The sequence below is a fragment of the Channa argus genome, chromosome 8 (genome assembly GCF_033026475.1).
Source record: "Channa argus isolate prfri chromosome 8, Channa argus male v1.0, whole genome shotgun sequence".
NCBI classification, from domain to species: domain Eukaryota; kingdom Metazoa; phylum Chordata; class Actinopteri; order Anabantiformes; family Channidae; genus Channa; species Channa argus.
This window is the reverse complement of record NC_090204.1, coordinates 19,108,061-19,126,624: the sequence shown is the minus strand read 5'-3', so window position 1 is coordinate 19,126,624 and position 18,564 is coordinate 19,108,061. Positions and strand designations below refer to the sequence as shown.

The 18,564-nt window shown below is 39.4% G+C and overlaps 2 protein-coding genes across 22 annotated transcripts in view; one reads left to right on the top strand and one right to left on the bottom strand.

Moving 5' to 3' along the window:
• dock7 (dedicator of cytokinesis 7) overlaps positions 1 to 6,533 on the bottom strand; it is a 47,780-nt gene extending 41,247 nt beyond the window's left edge. For all 20 annotated transcript variants that reach the window (XM_067514326.1, XM_067514318.1, XM_067514319.1 and 17 more), the window contains exons 1-3: positions 6,376 to 6,533; positions 2,809 to 2,908; positions 201 to 376 (exon numbers count right to left, since the gene is read on the bottom strand). In XM_067514326.1, coding sequence (XP_067370427.1) covers positions 201 to 376; positions 2,809 to 2,908; positions 6,376 to 6,413 — 314 coding nt within the window. In that variant the 5' untranslated portion in view covers positions 6,414 to 6,533. The remainder of the gene's footprint in view (positions 1 to 200; positions 377 to 2,808; positions 2,909 to 6,375) is intronic.
• A 1,115-nt stretch (positions 6,534 to 7,648) lies between these two features.
• atg4c (autophagy related 4C, cysteine peptidase) lies at positions 7,649 to 18,144 on the top strand. 2 transcript variants are annotated; one of them, XM_067514344.1, is made up of 11 exons: positions 7,649 to 7,809; positions 7,928 to 8,053; positions 8,700 to 8,783; positions 9,377 to 9,607; positions 11,184 to 11,523; positions 12,045 to 12,115; positions 13,736 to 13,938; positions 14,134 to 14,212; positions 14,991 to 15,067; positions 15,499 to 15,618; positions 16,066 to 18,144. In XM_067514344.1, exons 2-11 carry the CDS (start codon positions 7,978 to 7,980, stop codon positions 16,231 to 16,233), a joined length of 1,449 nt encoding a protein of 482 aa, XP_067370445.1. In that variant the 5' UTR covers positions 7,649 to 7,809; positions 7,928 to 7,977; the 3' UTR covers positions 16,234 to 18,144. The 2 variants fall into 2 exon arrangements, with proteins under 2 accessions (XP_067370445.1, XP_067370446.1); XM_067514345.1 differs by lacking the exon at positions 16,066 to 18,144 and adding an exon at positions 15,940 to 15,966.
• The last annotated feature ends 420 nt before the right edge of the window (positions 18,145 to 18,564 follow it).

Below are 18,564 nucleotides of genomic sequence, written 5' to 3'. Positions count from 1 at the left end.
ATGAATATAATGTCTTTTTCTTTTGGCTTTGGCTTTTTCTGAAGTTGCTTCAACTTTCAAAAAAGCTATAACTAATTAAGTCTATGAAAGTGCCATATAAACAAATCTATGCAAAATTATTTTTCTTTATAACATGTTATAACCAATTATTGTAAAACTTTTGCTGCTATAGTGGATTTAAGATCATACAGTATCCTTACCCTTCCTCCGGGACAGCTGGTACCACTGTGCGACACTCCCTGGGTGTGTAGATGACCTCAATGTCATCTGGGGGAAACTCAATCAGATCTCTCAGGGGACCTGACTCGACAATGGGAGGGTGAGTGATGAGGTACTCCTCAAAATCTACTGGCTCCACCGCCTCTGTGAGGGGAACCTGAGGGGCAGAGGGAGAGATCAGACGGATGGGGAAATTTAATTGGCTGTAAAGAGCCAGCCGTTTAGTTCTACTGTCTGCACCAGGCACCACTCCTTATTTTGTAATGTAAATACTGGGTAAAGTCTTAAAATTTGTAGTTTTCAGTAAAAGATTTGGGAATGGATATCTCAAACAAGCTCGTAATAAAGTAATAATTAGTATTAGTAGTTATTAGTTTCTCTATGAATCTACGCCATGCACATAATAAACAGGTCGAACATATGACATCAATGCTATAATTTCACTTCAGAAAGAGGTTCTAGATTATAGAAGGGTATCTGCAAGAATAAAAGTAAAGATTACAAGACAAGAGTGGTAAGTCCAGCCGTGGCTGTATGGCCTGGAGAAGGTGGAACTGACAAAAAGACAAGAGAAGGAACTTGAGGTGGCAGAGTTAACGACGCTGCGATTTTCGTTTGGAACGACAAGGATGTACAGGGTAAGCAATGGGTTTTTAAGAGTAAAAGCACAGGTAGGATGGTTTGAAGACAAAGTGAGAGAAGTGAGACTTCTCACAGTTGCTAAAGATTAGCAAGTGTGCTACTTTAACTGTAGACAGATGGTTTCTTAATCTCCATTTAAAAATTATAAAACACTGAGGAATCTTTTAGCATGATCACCTAGTTGGATCCACAGAGATGGCAAAACAAAACATAGTAGTTTGTAATACTCATAAGCAGGACTAAAATTTTAACGCAGGGCAAATGTGCAAATGAAATAAGTGTGTCTGTGCGCATGCTTGTCTCTTGAGGAATTTAAACACATAAGCATTTCACAGTTTAATTAAAAGCCAACTGTAGCCTAATTAAGAATGAGAGGGGATGTACTTTGTTCGTTCTACAAACAGTGCAGCAGAATGGGTGTGGTGAAAAGGCGAGTCAATTTTACCACGTGTGATATTTTACAAAACATAAACAGAAATTTGGGTTATTTACATAACCACCGCTCTGAGTAACATGAGTGAGTGCCTCACATTGGCAACGCCTTCAGCATGACCTCATCAGAAGCTCCTATTGCACTCTGCCTGGGAATAAGCATGTCAGTGTCAAAGAGGGAAGTTGTTTAGAAACAGGCTTCTGCATTTGGTTCTTTACCCATGGTACAAAAAGCTGTTCACTCGTCCTACAACCCTATTTCTGTCTATGTAGACATGCAAGGGCCGAACTGGACAAAGCATATGAAATCGCTGATGCTCCTCTGAGGAAATGGCGTAGGTAAGAAGGACGCAAGTTCAATTGGAGAAAAATGAGCCCACAACTTTAGGCATGAAGGCCGGGTTAGGTTGTAAGGTCACTCTGTACTGGAAGGGCTTGAATCTCACCCACCTGTTTCGCTGAAGTGAGAGCCAGTGACTTTAAAGACACCATTTTCAACACCACCGGTTCTAATAGTTCAAAAGGTGTAACTGAAAGGGCCTCTAACACAACAGGAAAGTCCCAAGAAGGGGTCAATAGTCTGGAAACGGAGAGTTTACACCGAACACCCCTCATGAAATGGCCCACCAGGGGGTGCTGTCTCACAGTCTTCCCCTCCAGAAATAGCTGCCAAGTACACCTTAATGGCAGAAAAAGACTCCCCTTTATCCAACATGTCCTGCAGGAAAATGTCCTTTCCACAGTCCGAGGTTCAAACTACTGTTTGATGACAGACTAGTATGAGCAAATCTCTCAAGATACTGTTCGCTGAGAACAACGCACCCGGTGACCAAGTTTGCTCTTGTCTCTTTGAACAGCTAAGCTAGGTCCCGAAGAGACAGTTGGCACGAGGAGGGGGGTATAATGGGACTTGTGCTCGTAGCGAGAAGAGGTTTTTGAATGACAGCTTATGCAGTGTCACCCCCTTTCATAGGGGAGTTCTTGTCCCTCTTTGACGCTGACATGCTTAGTCCCAGCCAATCCCTGCTGGCAGAGTGCAATAGGAGCATCTGAAGAGATCAGACTGTAGGCGTTCCCAATGAGAGACACGTAACGAATGCTATGAAAGACACCAAAATAGTATAAGCAGTGAGGGATAATAGATGGGATGTTTAACATTTACCCAGTGAGGGTTGACAGTCGTCAGAATAACAAAACCCAAAAATCATATATTAGTGAGCTGAGCACAGCACATGCTTGTCTTCAAAGGGGCAGAGCTTGCAGTTTCTTTACATCAAGCGGCATAAAGGCATGTGAAATAACACTTTATCACTTTGGGTTTGTTCTCCCAATACAGTGGATGTCAAGATTTTATTTTACCAAGTGGAAACAGTCAAAAGTATTTAAACTGTGAAGAACAACATACATACATTGCAATTTTTGTAGACAATGTAGTTTCAGTTGCTGTAAAACCAAAGTTATTGAACTAAGTTTCTCCATTTTCTCTGGCCTTTGAGCCTCTGTAAGATTACTCACTGTGTTGCTTGATGTGTTACCAACATTGAGGTTTTTAAAGAGTTGTGGGGATCCCCCATACTGGCCAGCTATCTGCTTCCTGACTTCTGCTGCCACAGTCCTGCAAACAGAGGGGAGAGGGGGAAGAGAGTGTTAGTACGGTCAATATAGACAGACGTGGCTGACCTATTTGCAAGGTATAAAAACCCTAGGATAATAAACCAGATATTCCAAAACTTTCCCACGCCAAGGCCCCCAAAATAGCATTAGCTTCTGGTTGGGGCTTTCTTTTTGCCAGATTTCTTAGAGTCCATTAACAAATCCTCTTCTAGGCTAAATGTAGACAATCAGAAAGATTGACCTGGCAAATAAGAACGTGCTACATCTAACTATATTATATAATAAAAATATTAATAGAATTTTATTTGTGCTCCTCCAACCAATCTGAGATTCTCAATTACTTCTGCTTTATTTATAAATATCGGAACATTCTCTTTTATTCTAATTCCATAATGACAACTACCCGTGTGATAGACAAAGCATTTCACAGTGTTGGACAATGTAGCATAGCCCAGCAGAACAGGGAGGGGGAGAGCTGGCCAGAGCAGAGTGGACCGATTTCTCATGAACCAGAACTAGTTTAAGTAACATATTAAACCTTTTTACACGAGGTTGTTTTTCTCCTTACAAATGTGAAACCAATGCAAAATGAACAAATAATAAACTACTAGAATGGAGAATAGTACTGATCTGACATGTAGCTCACGAGGTAAAAGGGCGATTGTCCACTAAATCGATCAATTCCTGCTCCTCCAGTCCACATGCTCAAGTGTCCTTGCGCAAGGAAAGGAATCTTATGTGTCTCTTGGTTTTAAGTTGCTTGAATAAAATAAATGACTAAATGTAAATGAGATTTAGGTGCCAGTTTATCAATACTGATTTGCAATATAGATTCCCATTATAGATTTTGATTCTTTCTTATATTCTGACAAGGAATAAATGGGCAATGAATATTTAAGTTAAAGCCTCAAAGCCAACTTCTCTTCATAGCTACAGAGCTATTACCTGAGGAACCTAGGTGACATTTTTCTGCTGAAAATTAAATTACAAGAATTTAAAGAACAAATTTAAATGATTTATTTTAGTAAAAGACAGCAATTTCTGAAGAACATATGGAACTTCAGTGTTATCATAAAGTGGCTTATAATATCCAATAATATTATTTAGACTCTATTGCAGGAGGTTTTGGTGTTCTCTGTTCACGACCTTACCATGTCACCCTGACACAATCATATATTACATCAAGACACAGATAAAAGAAACAAATAAACCCCCCTGGACCGCAGCGGTCAGCACAAAGTTCTTGGTGTTCAACTGATGCAGTATCCACACACAGATACAGCTCCTTTAAATCACAACAACTGCCAAAACTACTGAGAATTGTGCCTTGAACAAAACAACACCGCAGTGTTATGAGAACACACAATTATGATTAACAATGTGTTCTGATTACATGTTTGTTCATAATCAACAAGCTTTCAACTTTGCCTGCCTGTAGTCGCTCTTTATCCTGAATGCAGCATAACAACTAGTTTGAAGGCTACTTGTCAGCTTAGGCAAACATGATAATGGGCTGTAGTGACGATCCAGTGACCTCTGCAGCGCAGTGCTGTCACCAGTGGAGAAAGGAAGAAGCGATATGATATGACAAACACATTCCACAGTCATCCCTAGTGCCTCTAACCAGATCTTTACTTAGCACTGGTCAATACACAGAGGATGAACTTCATTAAATAAACAGCTGTTTTTGCTATCACATCAAGATAGTGAAAACAACATATACCACAAACAAAATATAAACTGGTGACAACTGGAAATCTTTGAACGAAAACTTCTGAGGAAGGCTACTAGAAGCGCATAACTAAAATCAATCCCAAACAGTAGATGGGCTTTATTTACTACCAAATAATATCAGAAAGGTTAACATAGTCCACCAATTGAGAAGCCTGTGAGAAACAGTTAAGAATTTGTTAACTTCATGAATTCAGGGAAGTTTAGTTGGGATACAAGCTTCCCAAATTCTGACAGTAGAGATTACATCACAAAGGTGTGCAAATTGCAATGCAATCCAATACAAAAAACAACACCAAATGTGCCATTTCTAAAAATTCTAATGTTATTTTCTTATTGAGGCTATGCCACAAAGTTGTTGCCTTCTCTCTACAATAGATTTCAAGGCCATAGTTTGACATATAGTTGTAAAAGGTGGCAGTATATTGTGAGGTATGTGTGGCGAGCTTTAAACCGTTGTCAATGTTTATCTCCAGTCTTGTAAGCAGATTACAACTGTGCATGAAATTCCAATAACTGGATGCGGTTTTGACCAATGGGAACTGGACACCATTATCGCAATGCACACATGTTGAATCATGGCACCAACAAAGAAACTACATTTTGCAAATACATACAAGCAAAATCTAAATCTTACCGCAAACCTGGTTTGATTTTCAAACTAAAAGGTAATTGATTTAGAATAGCCATAATTGAATGAATGAATGAATGATGAAAATCATTACAAGCAGAGGTAAGTAGCATTTTTTGTAATTTAATTTGTAATTATCTGCAGCTATTCAATGAGGGAAATGACAACAGTAATGAAAGCAGGAATTCCTCCTTTTTAAAAACCTCGGATCCTGGTGACAACCACCCTAAGTGACTGTTCAATGTTATTTCATCAGCTTGTTTCATGTGACATTAATGCTGGGAACACTTTACCATTAAAGTGGAAGATCTTTCTGTAATGTTATTTATTCAGTGGTTGCCAGGATGACTTAACTGACAGTAAATTAAGTGATCGGCAGTAACAATAACACCAAGCATGTATTTATTAGCAATAATAGACAAAACTGTTCATCTCTACCAAAGTTCTGCATCTATCAATTTAGGCCTATCTATCCAACTATCTATCTATTTATAACATGGTATTTGACAGCTAGCACAAAGCCCTTTGTTAAAGAGATTACTTTGATCTGTCTGAGGGGCGAGGAAGAGATAATCATATCGCTATGTGATAGCTGCTGTGGGAGGCTTTTGTTTGCAGACTTGTTGTCTTACAGACATTTACAACCTCTTGTAAAATTAGATCTTAATACAAAGATAATTCAGAGAAGTTCACTGACATCCACCAGTGCCAGTAGAACTAGCTGGTCACCGTTAGCAACGGTTAGCCAACTAGCTTTTCAAATTAAAAATGTTTTCTATTTGGAGTTCGTTCTTTATGTTGGGGAGAATAACTCAGACCCGCGTTTCTCTCTGTTCGGAATAAATGCATCACAACATTATTGCACCTCGCCCCTTTGTTAGCGGTCACTGAGAAAAGGAGACGCTAGCGGTGTGACTGTCTGTCTGGGTGGGTCTGAGCATCTCTATGGCTAACAAGCGGCTAGCTCGCAGCAGCCTGGCTATGGTTACGGCCGGGCCTCCCTCACAGGGTTTTCCCTCAGCGGTGGTCTGAGGACGACCTACATAAAGGAGACAAAGTCCTCGGTGTGTCTTTATCGAGCTCGTTTCGGGGTGCCGAGTCTTTACCTGCTGATTTTTTGGGCGAAGGCGCGGCGTTCAGCCATGGCAGTGCCCGCTGGTGTGCTTTGAAGAAATTCCCAGCCAGGCAGGCAGGCAGCAGCCAGGATCCGTTTTCCACTCACTCACAACGGCCACAGGGAACACTGGGAAACGGGAGAATGGGATCATTACCGTAATGACCGCTATCGCGTGCAACAGAACACGCCCAGTCAAAAGCCCGTGCGCATTGCACTATGAGGACCACATGAGCTGGGTCGCTTTGTTTACATCTACTTTATCATTAGAAATGTGAAAGACATTTTAGTCAACCGAAAAAGCATAAACCAACAACTTTATACCGGTTTTGCATACTTTGGATTTTAAATTTCCCAATCAAATTGCCAAAATAAAATCAAAACTCCCTTTAAAATCAATGATGATCAAATGATCAATCGTTAATTTGAGCTAAAACTTTAAATATTAGCTAAATCATTTGCAGACATTTCTCTCTTAATTAGTTAACCATTTTCTCGGGAGAAATAGTGTTCACACACATCATTGTGCTTTAGGTAACCAATAAAAATGCTTAGTTTAGGCTTTGATTATAAATGTTATATAAGTGATTACAATCTGGAAGCTTGTGTGCAAAAGAGAGCAAAAAAAACAGCAAAAAGAATTTTGCCGTTAACATGCAATTTATAGGACTTGAGTTGAACATTTTAAAAACAAATATGGCAATTGATATAATGTTTGAGTTTAGTTCAAATTCGTGTACAGATTGTGTAGGAAACAAAAAAAATGATTCAACCTTTAGGCTATTAAAACTATGTTGTGAGGTACACATTACACGTTAAACTAAGCCAGAGAAAATATTGTGAACTATGTCCCGTGTAAACTGCAGAAAAAAAAATCAAAGGAGAAAAATGTGGCAAAGAATTCTAGTAAAGTAATTAAAATTAAATCTACCTCTGATACGGTGAGGAGCAAAAACAGCAGGTATTAAAGGTGGGGATATTATTAACAATTTTTTAAGATTGGTTAATAAATCAATATAAATACGAAACGATTTGTTTTTCAGATCTGATTGAATGTAAATGGCAGAGATGCATCTCACTTTTTAATTTTGGTCCTGACTTGTAGACAAGCAGGGGCGCTTACTTTGTTATACGGAACAATCCGGCCAAGCCTTGGTGTCCATGTTGGAAAGCGTGAAAAAGTTGAACCCCGCCCACTCCGGAGATCAACACAACAATGATCAACACCCCACTCCTCCTCACCTTGGTCCCGGCGGAAACATCGCGAGACCAGATGACGTTACTCTTCTACTTCCTCAAGATGTGAATATGGGCAATAACAGAACCAGTCATGGACGATACATTGTGTAAAATATCTGTTTGACATAATATGAACGTTTAACTTTTTAGCTGTTAGTAGAAACAACTGGATCTAAGAGGCTTAAAGGTAACGACATGTTTACTGCAGGGTGTGTTTTCATGTAATCTATCACTGTGAAGTGGGAAGTACTTCACTTATTCCACTGCGTGTGTGTGTCTGTCTGTCTGTCTTCGCTTTGTGCCAGGGTTCGTGTGGTGTGTGTCTGGGAATGGGTTCCATCTCCTGCTGGTCCAAATGGAGAATAAAGGGAGCGACGAGGTGGAAAAATTGAAGACAAAGTTCTTGTCGGTGTGGCACAGTGTGAAGTACAGTAAGTAATTCGCTTGAGGCCAGTACACACACACACACGCACACACACACACACAACCTAGGCACCCATGCTCATTTCTCTGTGTCCACTTGGTTTCCAATTATTTCATGCATCACTGCTGTGCTATTTTGACCTGTTGATCTATGGTTTTATAGTATAGTTTTATTTTCTTGGCTAAATTTGAAAAAGTAGGTTCTCTAAGTTGGATTTTGTATAATTGGAGAGCGATCCACAGTAACATGCCTTGAGGACACAGGAGAGAAATAAAAACAAGCACCAGAATTCAATGAGACAAGAACTTAATGCTGTTGAGTCAGCCCTTAAAATAGTTCTTTTGTCACATTGTCCAAACTGGTCTGTGTGCAAAACTGTATTTTTTTCAGCTCACTAAGACTTAAGTTTCTGTTGTTCCTTTTTAATTTTTCTGAACAATAGTTTTTTTCGTCTTTCTTTTAATGGGGAGGTGTGCTTTAAAAAAAAAAAAAAAAAAAAACTGTGGTAGATAGGAAATTTGGGACTGAGCCAGAATGATGACTGATGGGTGGTGTAGAGTAGGTGTGCTTGTCAGCTAAGTAAATAGTACATCTTTTTCTTTCTCTTTACCAACCCCTGATATACTGTCTTGTTACTGTGCATCATACTGTAGGTTGGGCTCTGAAGTCCAAAACCTCATTCAGCAGAAATTCCCCTGTGCTTCTTCTGGGAAAATGTTACCATTTTAAGGCTGAAGGTATGGGTGCACATGAATCTGCGCGCACATGTACAATTACAATCATTACAATAAAAATCCATACTAATGCACACACACACACACACTGATGTTTGCCATGTTAAGCTGTTAAATAAGCAAAAACTTTAACCTGCTAAATATTTCCCAAAGAACCAAAGCAAAACAACCAGAAGATTCTAAAGTCATACCTAAAATATCATGTGTCTTCAAAGGAGCTGCTGCCATTTGGATCGATTTTTTGATTTATTTCTTAATTTGAAATGTTTCACTACATTTGGCATCTTTGATATATTTGAGACACATGTAGAGTCTGATGAGGATATTGACATTACAGGACATTATTTGCATGAACCAGAACAGATGCCATTGCCAGTATTACTGTAACTTAAGCCAGGCCACTAATTCAAAAAAAAGTTTTGTCAGTAATTTGCACGCTGTAAGGGGAGGCATCTTTCACAAACATTAAGGTAGTGAAACAGCGGGAAATATTTTGCTTGTGCAGCCCTTTGAAACAAATTTACATAAGATAAAAATGTTCTCAGTGGACTTTGCGGATTTGGATCAAAGCCTGATTTTGATATTGTTTGTCCCAGATGACGACAATCACACAGAAGCCGGCTATGAATCACCCGATGAGGACTTCATCATGGGGAATGTGGAGGGTTTCCGGAAGGATTTTGCATCTCGAATATGGCTAACGTACAGGGAGGAGTTCCCTCCCCTGCCTGGCTCCTCGCTGACCTCCGACTGCGGTTGGGGCTGCATGCTGAGGGCCGGGCAGATGATGTTGGCACAGGCGCTTATTTTACACTTCTTGGGCAGAGGTGAGGGAAAGGATTGCACCAAACCTGAAATACAGAAAAACCCTGTACAGTAGTATGGATGCATGAAAAGTATAAACAGAAAAAGCCAAAAGTGGAGTTTTGTTCTTCTCAGTTCAAAGTCACAGCCGGAACATGTGGTAGTCTAAAGTTACGGTGGTCAGAGATGATGGATGATAAAACGACAAGATTGTGGATAGAATAAGAAACAGTACAAACTATATATCTTGTTAATCCAGTTATGTTCATCTTTTTAAACTTATCTTAACTTAAGTTCTAAGTATGTATTCAGTTTTGAGAGTTTCCTCATTCTCAACCTTATACAAGAAGTTTAATTTCGATGATGCGAGCCATTAAAAATGAGTGAATTCCTCACATCTCTGTGAGGTGTATTGCCTGTGAAGTGTCCTGGACTTTATGGATCCACATAATGAGATGACTGCCCATTTAATGCAGCCATTTAGAAAACAATATTTAAAACTTGTTCTTCAGTCAAATCTAAAATATGTCACTAATGAAATATTTCTCTATAAAATGACTAATAGACACTTAAGGATATTTATTAATCAATTTCACTTTAGTTCACTTTGGATCAAGGTCATTTTGTTAATGCCTTAGAATCTACTATGTCCCATTTTTATTGCCTAAGCCACTCCCATTCTCTCTGCCCTCAGTTCCCACCCTGTTTGTAAGGGTAAGGCACCCTTAAAGTGAAATACTGCAACACTTAAACTTATAATTGAACAGTATTGCTCCAGTTCTGTGACTGAAGAGCACAAGGTTCTGTCTGTTTAAGGCAAAAGCTTTTAAATTCACAAGTTCTGAAAGACCTTTTGTCTTTAATGGACATGGTCAACTTTGATGTGTTGAATTATTTAGGTTCAAAGGCTCCTGTAGACATAGTTTCATTCATTTCATAATGAATTTAATAATATAATATAATAATGGTGTTTGAAAACTGGCCCCCTTTCCTTTCACTAGAGTTAAAACTACAGTACATATTATTTGTTTAGCTGTTGTCTGCTTCTTTGAGAAAGTTAATGCAGCCCTTCGATGGCAGTTCTTAAAACTCAAAACTTCAAAAACATAAAGTCTCAGATGTCCTTTGAAATCTGCAAAATGTCACAAATTAAAAGAGTTATTTTTCAGTATTAATACTAAATATGTAACCATTACTGTCCTCATATGTTGGTACACTTATGCAATGCATCTTTAGAAAGTTATCCAGATGAAATCGTCTTCTGATATAAGTCTCTGTATTGATAGGCAAATGACAGTTTTAACCATTTAAACCCTATATACAACCCTGTCTGGAACATAAAATTATGCGTACAATAGCGTGGCATATGAACACATACAATGGCTTTAGGCAGGCAGTAAGATGGCGATTTCATTTTCAATCACATCTATGTAAATGTGGGAAATTGATTATAGGAAATCTCAATATATACGTTGTTTAAGAAATAAAAGATATTTTGCTCAATTTGTAACCAAATGCAGTTGTAAATCGTAGTTTTTCATTTAATTTCTAAAGTATTTCAGAGGAGTTGTTTTTTTTATTTTTACACATTTTGCACAGACTGGACCTGGTCAGAGGCACTGAGGCTTCAGCCGTTAGACACCGAGACGTGGACCACCACTGCCGCGAAACGTCTGGTGGCCTCACTGGAGGCATCTCTGCAAGGTTCCCCCAGACCCTCAGATCATGAATCATCCCCCATACCCCAAACACAGGCTGCTGGATCCGCAGAGGAGGCAGACGCCCACTTAAAAGAAATGTACCACCGCAATCTGGTGTCCTGGTTTGGGGACACCTCCACGTCTCAACTAGGCCTCCACAAGCTGGTCTGGTTAGGTCTGACAACGGGGAAACGGGCCGGAGACTGGTATGGACCTGCTGTGGTGGCACACATCCTAAAGTAAGTCTAAACACTTGTAATTTGCAGATTAGTTAACAAAATAAATAAAAAAAACTCTTGTAAAATGCAGATAATATAAAGAGACAGCAAGAATTTTATACTTCCCTACTTAGTGACTGTGTAAGTTTAGTGACTGTAATCATATACAGTGTGTGTAACAAATAAATGTACAATGAAATTGTATAAACAATTTTAACACCCTGCGGATAAATAAATATAATCGAAATGAGCTTGCAGCCACACTGCTGCCATTTGAACCCCTTTTATTAGAGCAATAAAGTTTGTATGACTCCGTAATTTTAAATGTTTAACTTTTTTTTGCAAGGATGCTCATAAATGTCAAACTCATAAACTGGTAAAAAATATACTGCTGTAAAAATCTTTGAGTAGTTGCACTAACCTGACACTAGTTAATTTAAACATATAAAATCAGTAATATTAGTACTCATCAAGGTTGTGGTAATATAGTAGTATAACCTCGAATACACTCTGTTCTCCTCTCTTCACTTTTGTTTCCTCAGGAAAGCTGTCGAGAATGCGATGGACCCTGCCTTAGCGGGTATAAGTGCTTATGTCTCCCAGGATTGCACAGGTATGAAATATGAGCCCTTTGTTGATAAAGCAGGATACTGGGCATGATGCCCACACTGACCCAAATCCATAACGTCCCGCTCTAACCTCTTCTTAACCTCAATAACCTGTGTTTTGATTCATGTTCGTCCTCTCAATAGCTAAAACTGAAGATATGTTTGTGTGAGAGTGAGTGTCTGGTTCCACTATAAATTTGATTCTCAAGATTCACGGAGAGAAAATAGGAGGGCTTTTAGGCTGTGTGCTTTTGACACTATGACGGGGTGTATTTGTTGAAATTTTAGGGCTCAATGAATTCTTAATCAGGGAAATGTCAATCAGCACAAAATTTGTTCTTAACGTTTTTGATAACTGACATAATTTTACAGCCAAAATAAAACAAACAAACAAAAATGTTTTTCCTCTTGAAATTTATTTGCTGATTTTTGCTGCTTTTGCTGATTTTGAGATTTGCTGTTTTTCCCTGCGGTTTAACTTATAAATTGAATTGTTTTGAGTATGAGATTTCTATTGGATAATCAAAGAGTTGTTTGACCTGAGACAAATGGACGTAATAGTAAAGACAGAGAACCCTGACAAACATTAATCAATCAACAAAAAATGGAATCTGCAATCTTATTAATATCATCAAATTGCTTTTGTCATCATGCCAACATTTGCTGGCTCTAGTTTCTCAAATAGATTTTATCGTTTTCCACCGTTGATTTTACGCTTTTCTTCATTGTGCAGTTAACCGAGAATCTTTGCATTGATCAGACATAATGAGCACTTTACAGACCTGACCTTGGCCTTTAGAATACTGAGATATTACACTTTTTTGTGACATTTCAGAGATAAACGAGGCCATATTATACATCATTTTGAGTTTATTTTTTAATTGTTAAACTAAAACAGTTTTTAGATGATTTACTGTTCCTAAGACTGCTTATTTATCTTGTAATACACCTTTTATACTATGTTGCTCTTCTTTAGCTTTGTGTGAAACGGTTTATTATAACTCCCGTGTCTTTGAGACATCCCCCTCCCCCCATGATCTCCCTGTTCTGATCGGCCAGCGTGCAGCCGCCTGCCCATGGGCTTAGCAGAGCAGTGAGCCATGGATGTAGGATGAGAGGGCATGAGTGAGACTGTCTACTTTGTGGGTGTGCAGAGCCAAAACAGAGGTCCGTTTTTGGACTGACGACGCTCATACGTAGGACTGGAGGGTCTAAAGAAAGACTTACTTTTCTCAGCTCACATCTTGGAATTTAATTCATTTAATAAGGGCATCATAATCCCAACAGTTACGTTAAACTTAGAACCTAAAAAGGATCCCAAAAGACACACACGAGCCAAACAACAGGTGAACAAATCAAGATTCAATTTCAAAATGTTTAGGGATTGACAAGGCATACAATAAAAATTCAAAACTAACCAGAACAATATCTAATTTGTATAATGATAAACTATGCATATAAAAACCTAGTGTAATGTATAGACAGCTTGCTGATATTTCAAATGCGGGAAGGCTACAAAAAGAAAAATCGGGGCCAATTGGGATCCCGATGAACAGACAGAAGGCTGATAGACGAGGCAAACACAATGACCTCCATCTGACCTTTGTGTTATTGATCCCCAATAGTGTACAGTGCCGATGTCATCGATAGCCACAGGGCACCAAAAGCGGGGCAGACCTCTGCTGAGAGATCAGACTCCCCGCCTTTACCACAAACTAACCAACCAGCGTCTGCCTCCACCCTGCCAGACAGTCGAGCCGTCATCATCCTTATCCCTGTGAGACTGGGAGGGGAAAAGACAAACCCGGAGTATTTTGAGTTTACAAAGGTGAGAGACACACCTCAGTTAGTTTGGCCTTCACATCTCACTTTTAGAAAAAATTTTGTGAAAGGTTTGAATTTATGTACTTAAACAAAGATTGTAAGATTGGTAAAGTAAATGAGATGAATTATACTTTAAATAAAAAAGCGTCAACTGAGTTGGACATGCTAAATAATTCTCCGTCCTTCACTGTTCGTTTAGAGCATACTGAGCCTGGAGTACTGCTTAGGCATCATCGGAGGGAAGCCCAAACAGGCCTGCTACTTTGTGGGATTTCAAGGTTAGTGTTTGCGTAATGTTAAACAGAGAAAGAGACACAGAGAGGGGTTGGTGTGAACAGCAGGTTATTTTGCATAATATACCCTTCATATGTGGAGAGACAAAGTAAGTTAATGTATTCCTGTTTGGATGAGGAAACTGGAGAGGAGTGGAGATGGAATAAAGTGAAGCAGGGCTTGCTTTATTCTCTCTGACCCATCAAAGCCTCACTCATTTATCACAAGTAAACCTCCCAAGTTGTGAGCTGTAATTGATTTCCATAGGAGGCATGCATTAAATTTCACCGGGGCCCCAAAGTGAGCCACTCTTCATCACCTTCAGGAGCCAGGAAGAACCTTCAGTTGTACATCTTGGCAGTCAATATTTACGCATTTACATTTTACCAATTTGATATACAGTGGTGGATGATGTCTAAATGACAAGCAATACATTCTCCCTGCCAAGGCGCGGCTCGGCGCTGCATTTATCATATGCAAATGGTCGAATATAATTGCGTGTTTGTAAAAGTAATTCCCCCACACAAAAATTAAATGACAAGCTCTTTTTTTTGCGAGTGTAAAGAATGTGCTTGTACAAACGCATCTGATTATGCAGAATTTAATCCACCCTGGTGGATATTAAAAAGCAACAACCTTCTGGGAGGCATATTTGACGCACAGAAGCCTAACAGTGGGCCGAGTGGGTGACTTTGAGCTACTCTGCATAGAAATTGGACAGAAGTGCGCTTTTATAATAATCCGATGTTTTTGAATAACTTGTCTTTTGTTTTGTCCTTGCAGATGACAGTTTGATTTACATGGACCCTCATTACTGTCAGTCTTTTGTGGATGTCAGCACCAGCGATTTCCCTCTCCAGGTAATGTGAAATTACACAGACGAGCTGACTGGGGTCCCAGTAATGTGAATTTAATAGTTTCTGTTAGTACTTAAGGGTATGAATCTTAAAGCAGCCCTCGGCCCAATTACAGAGTCCCTATCTGCTGATTTATTTGCTGCTCAGATGTGTGAAGCTGCCACTTAAGAAAAATATGGCAAATACAGATCAGGTGCTGTGAGCCTAAATTTTTCAGGGCTCGTACATAAAATACAAGACACAGTACTGCACAGCAACATTGTTTTATGCTTTTGCATGCTGTGGTATAAAATCTGACAACACACCAGAGTTGTAACTTTATTGATGCCATGACAGCAGGTAAATAGGATTTCATTCATCAAGTCGTTCACAGTACGCAGTTAGCCAGCCCTTCAGCTTAAAGAGTATTTTCAGATGTCTCTTTTTTTGTCTAGTCCTTTCATTGCCCTTCACCAAAGAAGATGCCTTTCAGCAAGATGGACCCCAGCTGCACCATAGGTTTCTACTCTCGAAGTGTCCAAGACTACGAGAAGATCAGCCAGGAGTTGTCCAAGGTGGGGAAAGCAATTTTTCTTCATATTCCTAAATATATATTCACCACTGAAACTATACTAATTACCATCATTATTTCAGTGCCACTGTATACTTACTATGCTGTGTGTGTGTACTGGCAAATGTTTGTGAGGGTGTAATAGAATTTGACCAGCAGGTGGCAACATTTAGCCATGAATCTGACTTCCCTCCCATACCAGTCCCCATGCATAGGTAGATGTAAACCAGAATCTAACCTCCTAAAACTTATTATGCCTCTGCTAAGTGGACTGGATTTCTGTGTAACACTATAGCATGCGTTACAATCAATATAATTTCTCTAGTGGGAGATCTGAGACAAAAGAAGCCGCATGCTATGGTTAGTGTAAATTCAAGGCAGTCTGTTGAGACTTGTACAGTATGCTGTAAAAGTAGCACTTCTCCGAAACACTGGCCTACTGTTGTTCCAGGTGCTGCAACCGTCAGCAAAGGAGAAATACCCAGCGTTCACGTTCGTGCAAGGTCATGGCAGAGATTATGATCTGTCTGCAGGCCTGACCCCAGAGAAGAGAGAGTGGCCCTTCATCCGTGACCCAAAGAGGACGGTCATCGCTGCCGGGGACTTTGTTCTGCTATGACCACACGGCTTAAAAGTCTATCTAAAAGTCTAAAGAACTATCTTCTTTTTAAAACTCAAACTGCTCAGTATTCAGATCCTTTTGCCGAATGTTGTGACATTGAAGGTTTTTCAACTTTTTAAAACTATAATAATTCAGTTTATACACTCTGGAAGCTTTCTTACCCGGCATTTTTACCTCAAACTGCTATTAAGAGGTTGGACATATTTGTTGCCTGGTAATTTGAGCACACTGAATAATTTGTCAGGGAGCCTTATACGTTTTTTGGTGCTCTGCAGGTTATAAACTCATCGAACATCTAGGGGAACACTATTCATTATGCACCATCATTTGTATTGCTTTGGATTTAAGACAGGATGTTGAGAGCTACTTTATCAACACACTCGAGATTAGAGATTTTATGAAGGATTGTTTGTTTTTTGCACCTTACATCATGTTGAGTTCTCAAAGGGATTTACCTACAATAATCACTAGATCCTTATGTCAGCACACTTTGTACAGAACAGCATTAGGGCAAATATCAGTGTTAGCCCACACTTTCACTGGGCCACACGAAGAGCATTCAAACATTCTTTAGAGGGTGTTTTTGAGCAGCCATAGACATATTTAATATGGACCGAGCAGAGTCTGAGGATGGACAGCACTAAGGAACTTTTTGAAACCTCTTTGCAAAAACATTTCATCAAACAAGACGAATTTCTGCACCCGCCTGAAACATCTGAATAACACATGCTTTGAAGGACACTCTTGTCATTATTTTGCCAACATTTCTTTATTTTTTCTTTCCTAGAGCTCATTTCTTTCTCCTAGCAGTGATGTATCACGGTGTTGTGTGGTGATATGATTGTTTGCGAGTCTTATATATGTGTGAGTTGTATCCATTTTGACTGAAATATTCATCACAGTGCAAATGACCAGTGGTGACAGAAGAGTTTGTCAAAGTGTCGCTATACCTCACTAAGTAATTACTTACACTTTACAAATGAAAGTTTTTGATTTGTGTGTACTGTATATATCTTAACACATTCAAAACAAAATGCTTAAAGCTACAATATGCAACTGTGGGAATCAAGTTTGTGGTAGCGTGACAGTTAGCATTAGTCCATCCAGGGCATCAAATACTGATGCTGTGTAGGAACCTGCGGCCTCTCACTTATGTATTACAAAGTATTTTTTGATGTCATTTCAACATTTCAAGTTAGGTTTTTTTGTGACACAATGATCTTTCACTGTTCTTACGAATGCCTTTGGAATAAACTTAAAGTGAACAATACAGTTTAGGGTACAAAAATACTGATTTATTACAACTGTTGAATCTTTCCTGCATCAAAACAACTACGCGTCAGTGTGCTCACGCCTTAATGCTTTAATACGGATATTCAAAATCTGAGGTTTTTAGTTCCACTTGGAGAATTTGAAGCAACTTTTGTTGAATAAGGAAAAACAATAGTTTGCTACATTACTACATCTGCACTAGCATCGTGCTAGATACAAACCTCAGTGGTGTGTTCAAATGTATTCAATCCCTTTTTCTCCCAGTCAAATGTAGTAGATTAAAACTAATCGTACGTGCTAACCATCTCTACAGCCCATTAACCAAGAACTGGGAAAAATGTGACCCCGTGTCACTGGCAGCAATTGTGTTGCTCTGCAGAGGAAAAGAAAATATCCTTGTGTGCAAAGCTCTGTTACCATGGATAATCTGTCTGTTGCCCCCTCAGTTTGAGCTGTGCCAGACTGTTTTCCTGTACAGTACAAATTCTTTTATTATGATGAGCCCTGCTTTTTAAAGGATGGAACTGTCCCTTCTGTCTGGGAGCCAGGGCAAAGATGATTTGTTCACAAAGATTCATTTGTTCACTAGCAGAGACAAGTAATGGCAAAGCTCATAAAGGCATCATTTAGACCCTCTGTCTGATATGTGTGTTCATCCTTGTTTTTGTTTTTTTTTTGTTTTTTTTTAACTCGTCAGTGGCCGGCCAGCTGGACATCAAATATGCAGGAGCGAAGGAGAAGTGACATATTTCAACTTAGGGAGACGGAAAGGTTGAATGAACAGTGTGGAGATGTAGGGAGTGACAAAGGACATTTGGGAATTTTTGTCTAAAACGTGAAAGGACATTTATAGTGGATGTTTGGGGGGGGGGGGGGGGGGGGGGGGGGGGCACAGAGCGCTCTGAGGGTTGGAAGTTCTCATGTATTTACAGAGGGATGTATGAATATTTAATTAGGGAGTCACAGGCTCAGGGGAAATGCAGACCCCATGCCCTGCTGGTTACCACAGGTGGGGGGGGGATGTAAAGACAAAGATGACCAATACATTTTTTCCTC

Coding starts and splice junctions, on each gene's coding strand:
- atg4c (XM_067514344.1), top strand. CDS start 7,978: ATGGAGAATAAAGGGAGCGACGAGGTGGAAAAATTGAAGACAAAGTTC. Junction 14,213..14,990: donor CTACTTTGTGGGATTTCAAG/GTTAGTGTTTGC, acceptor TTGTCCTTGCAG/ATGACAGTTTGATTTACATG. Junction 15,619..16,065: donor TCAGCCAGGAGTTGTCCAAG/GTGGGGAAAGCA, acceptor CTGTTGTTCCAG/GTGCTGCAACCGTCAGCAAA.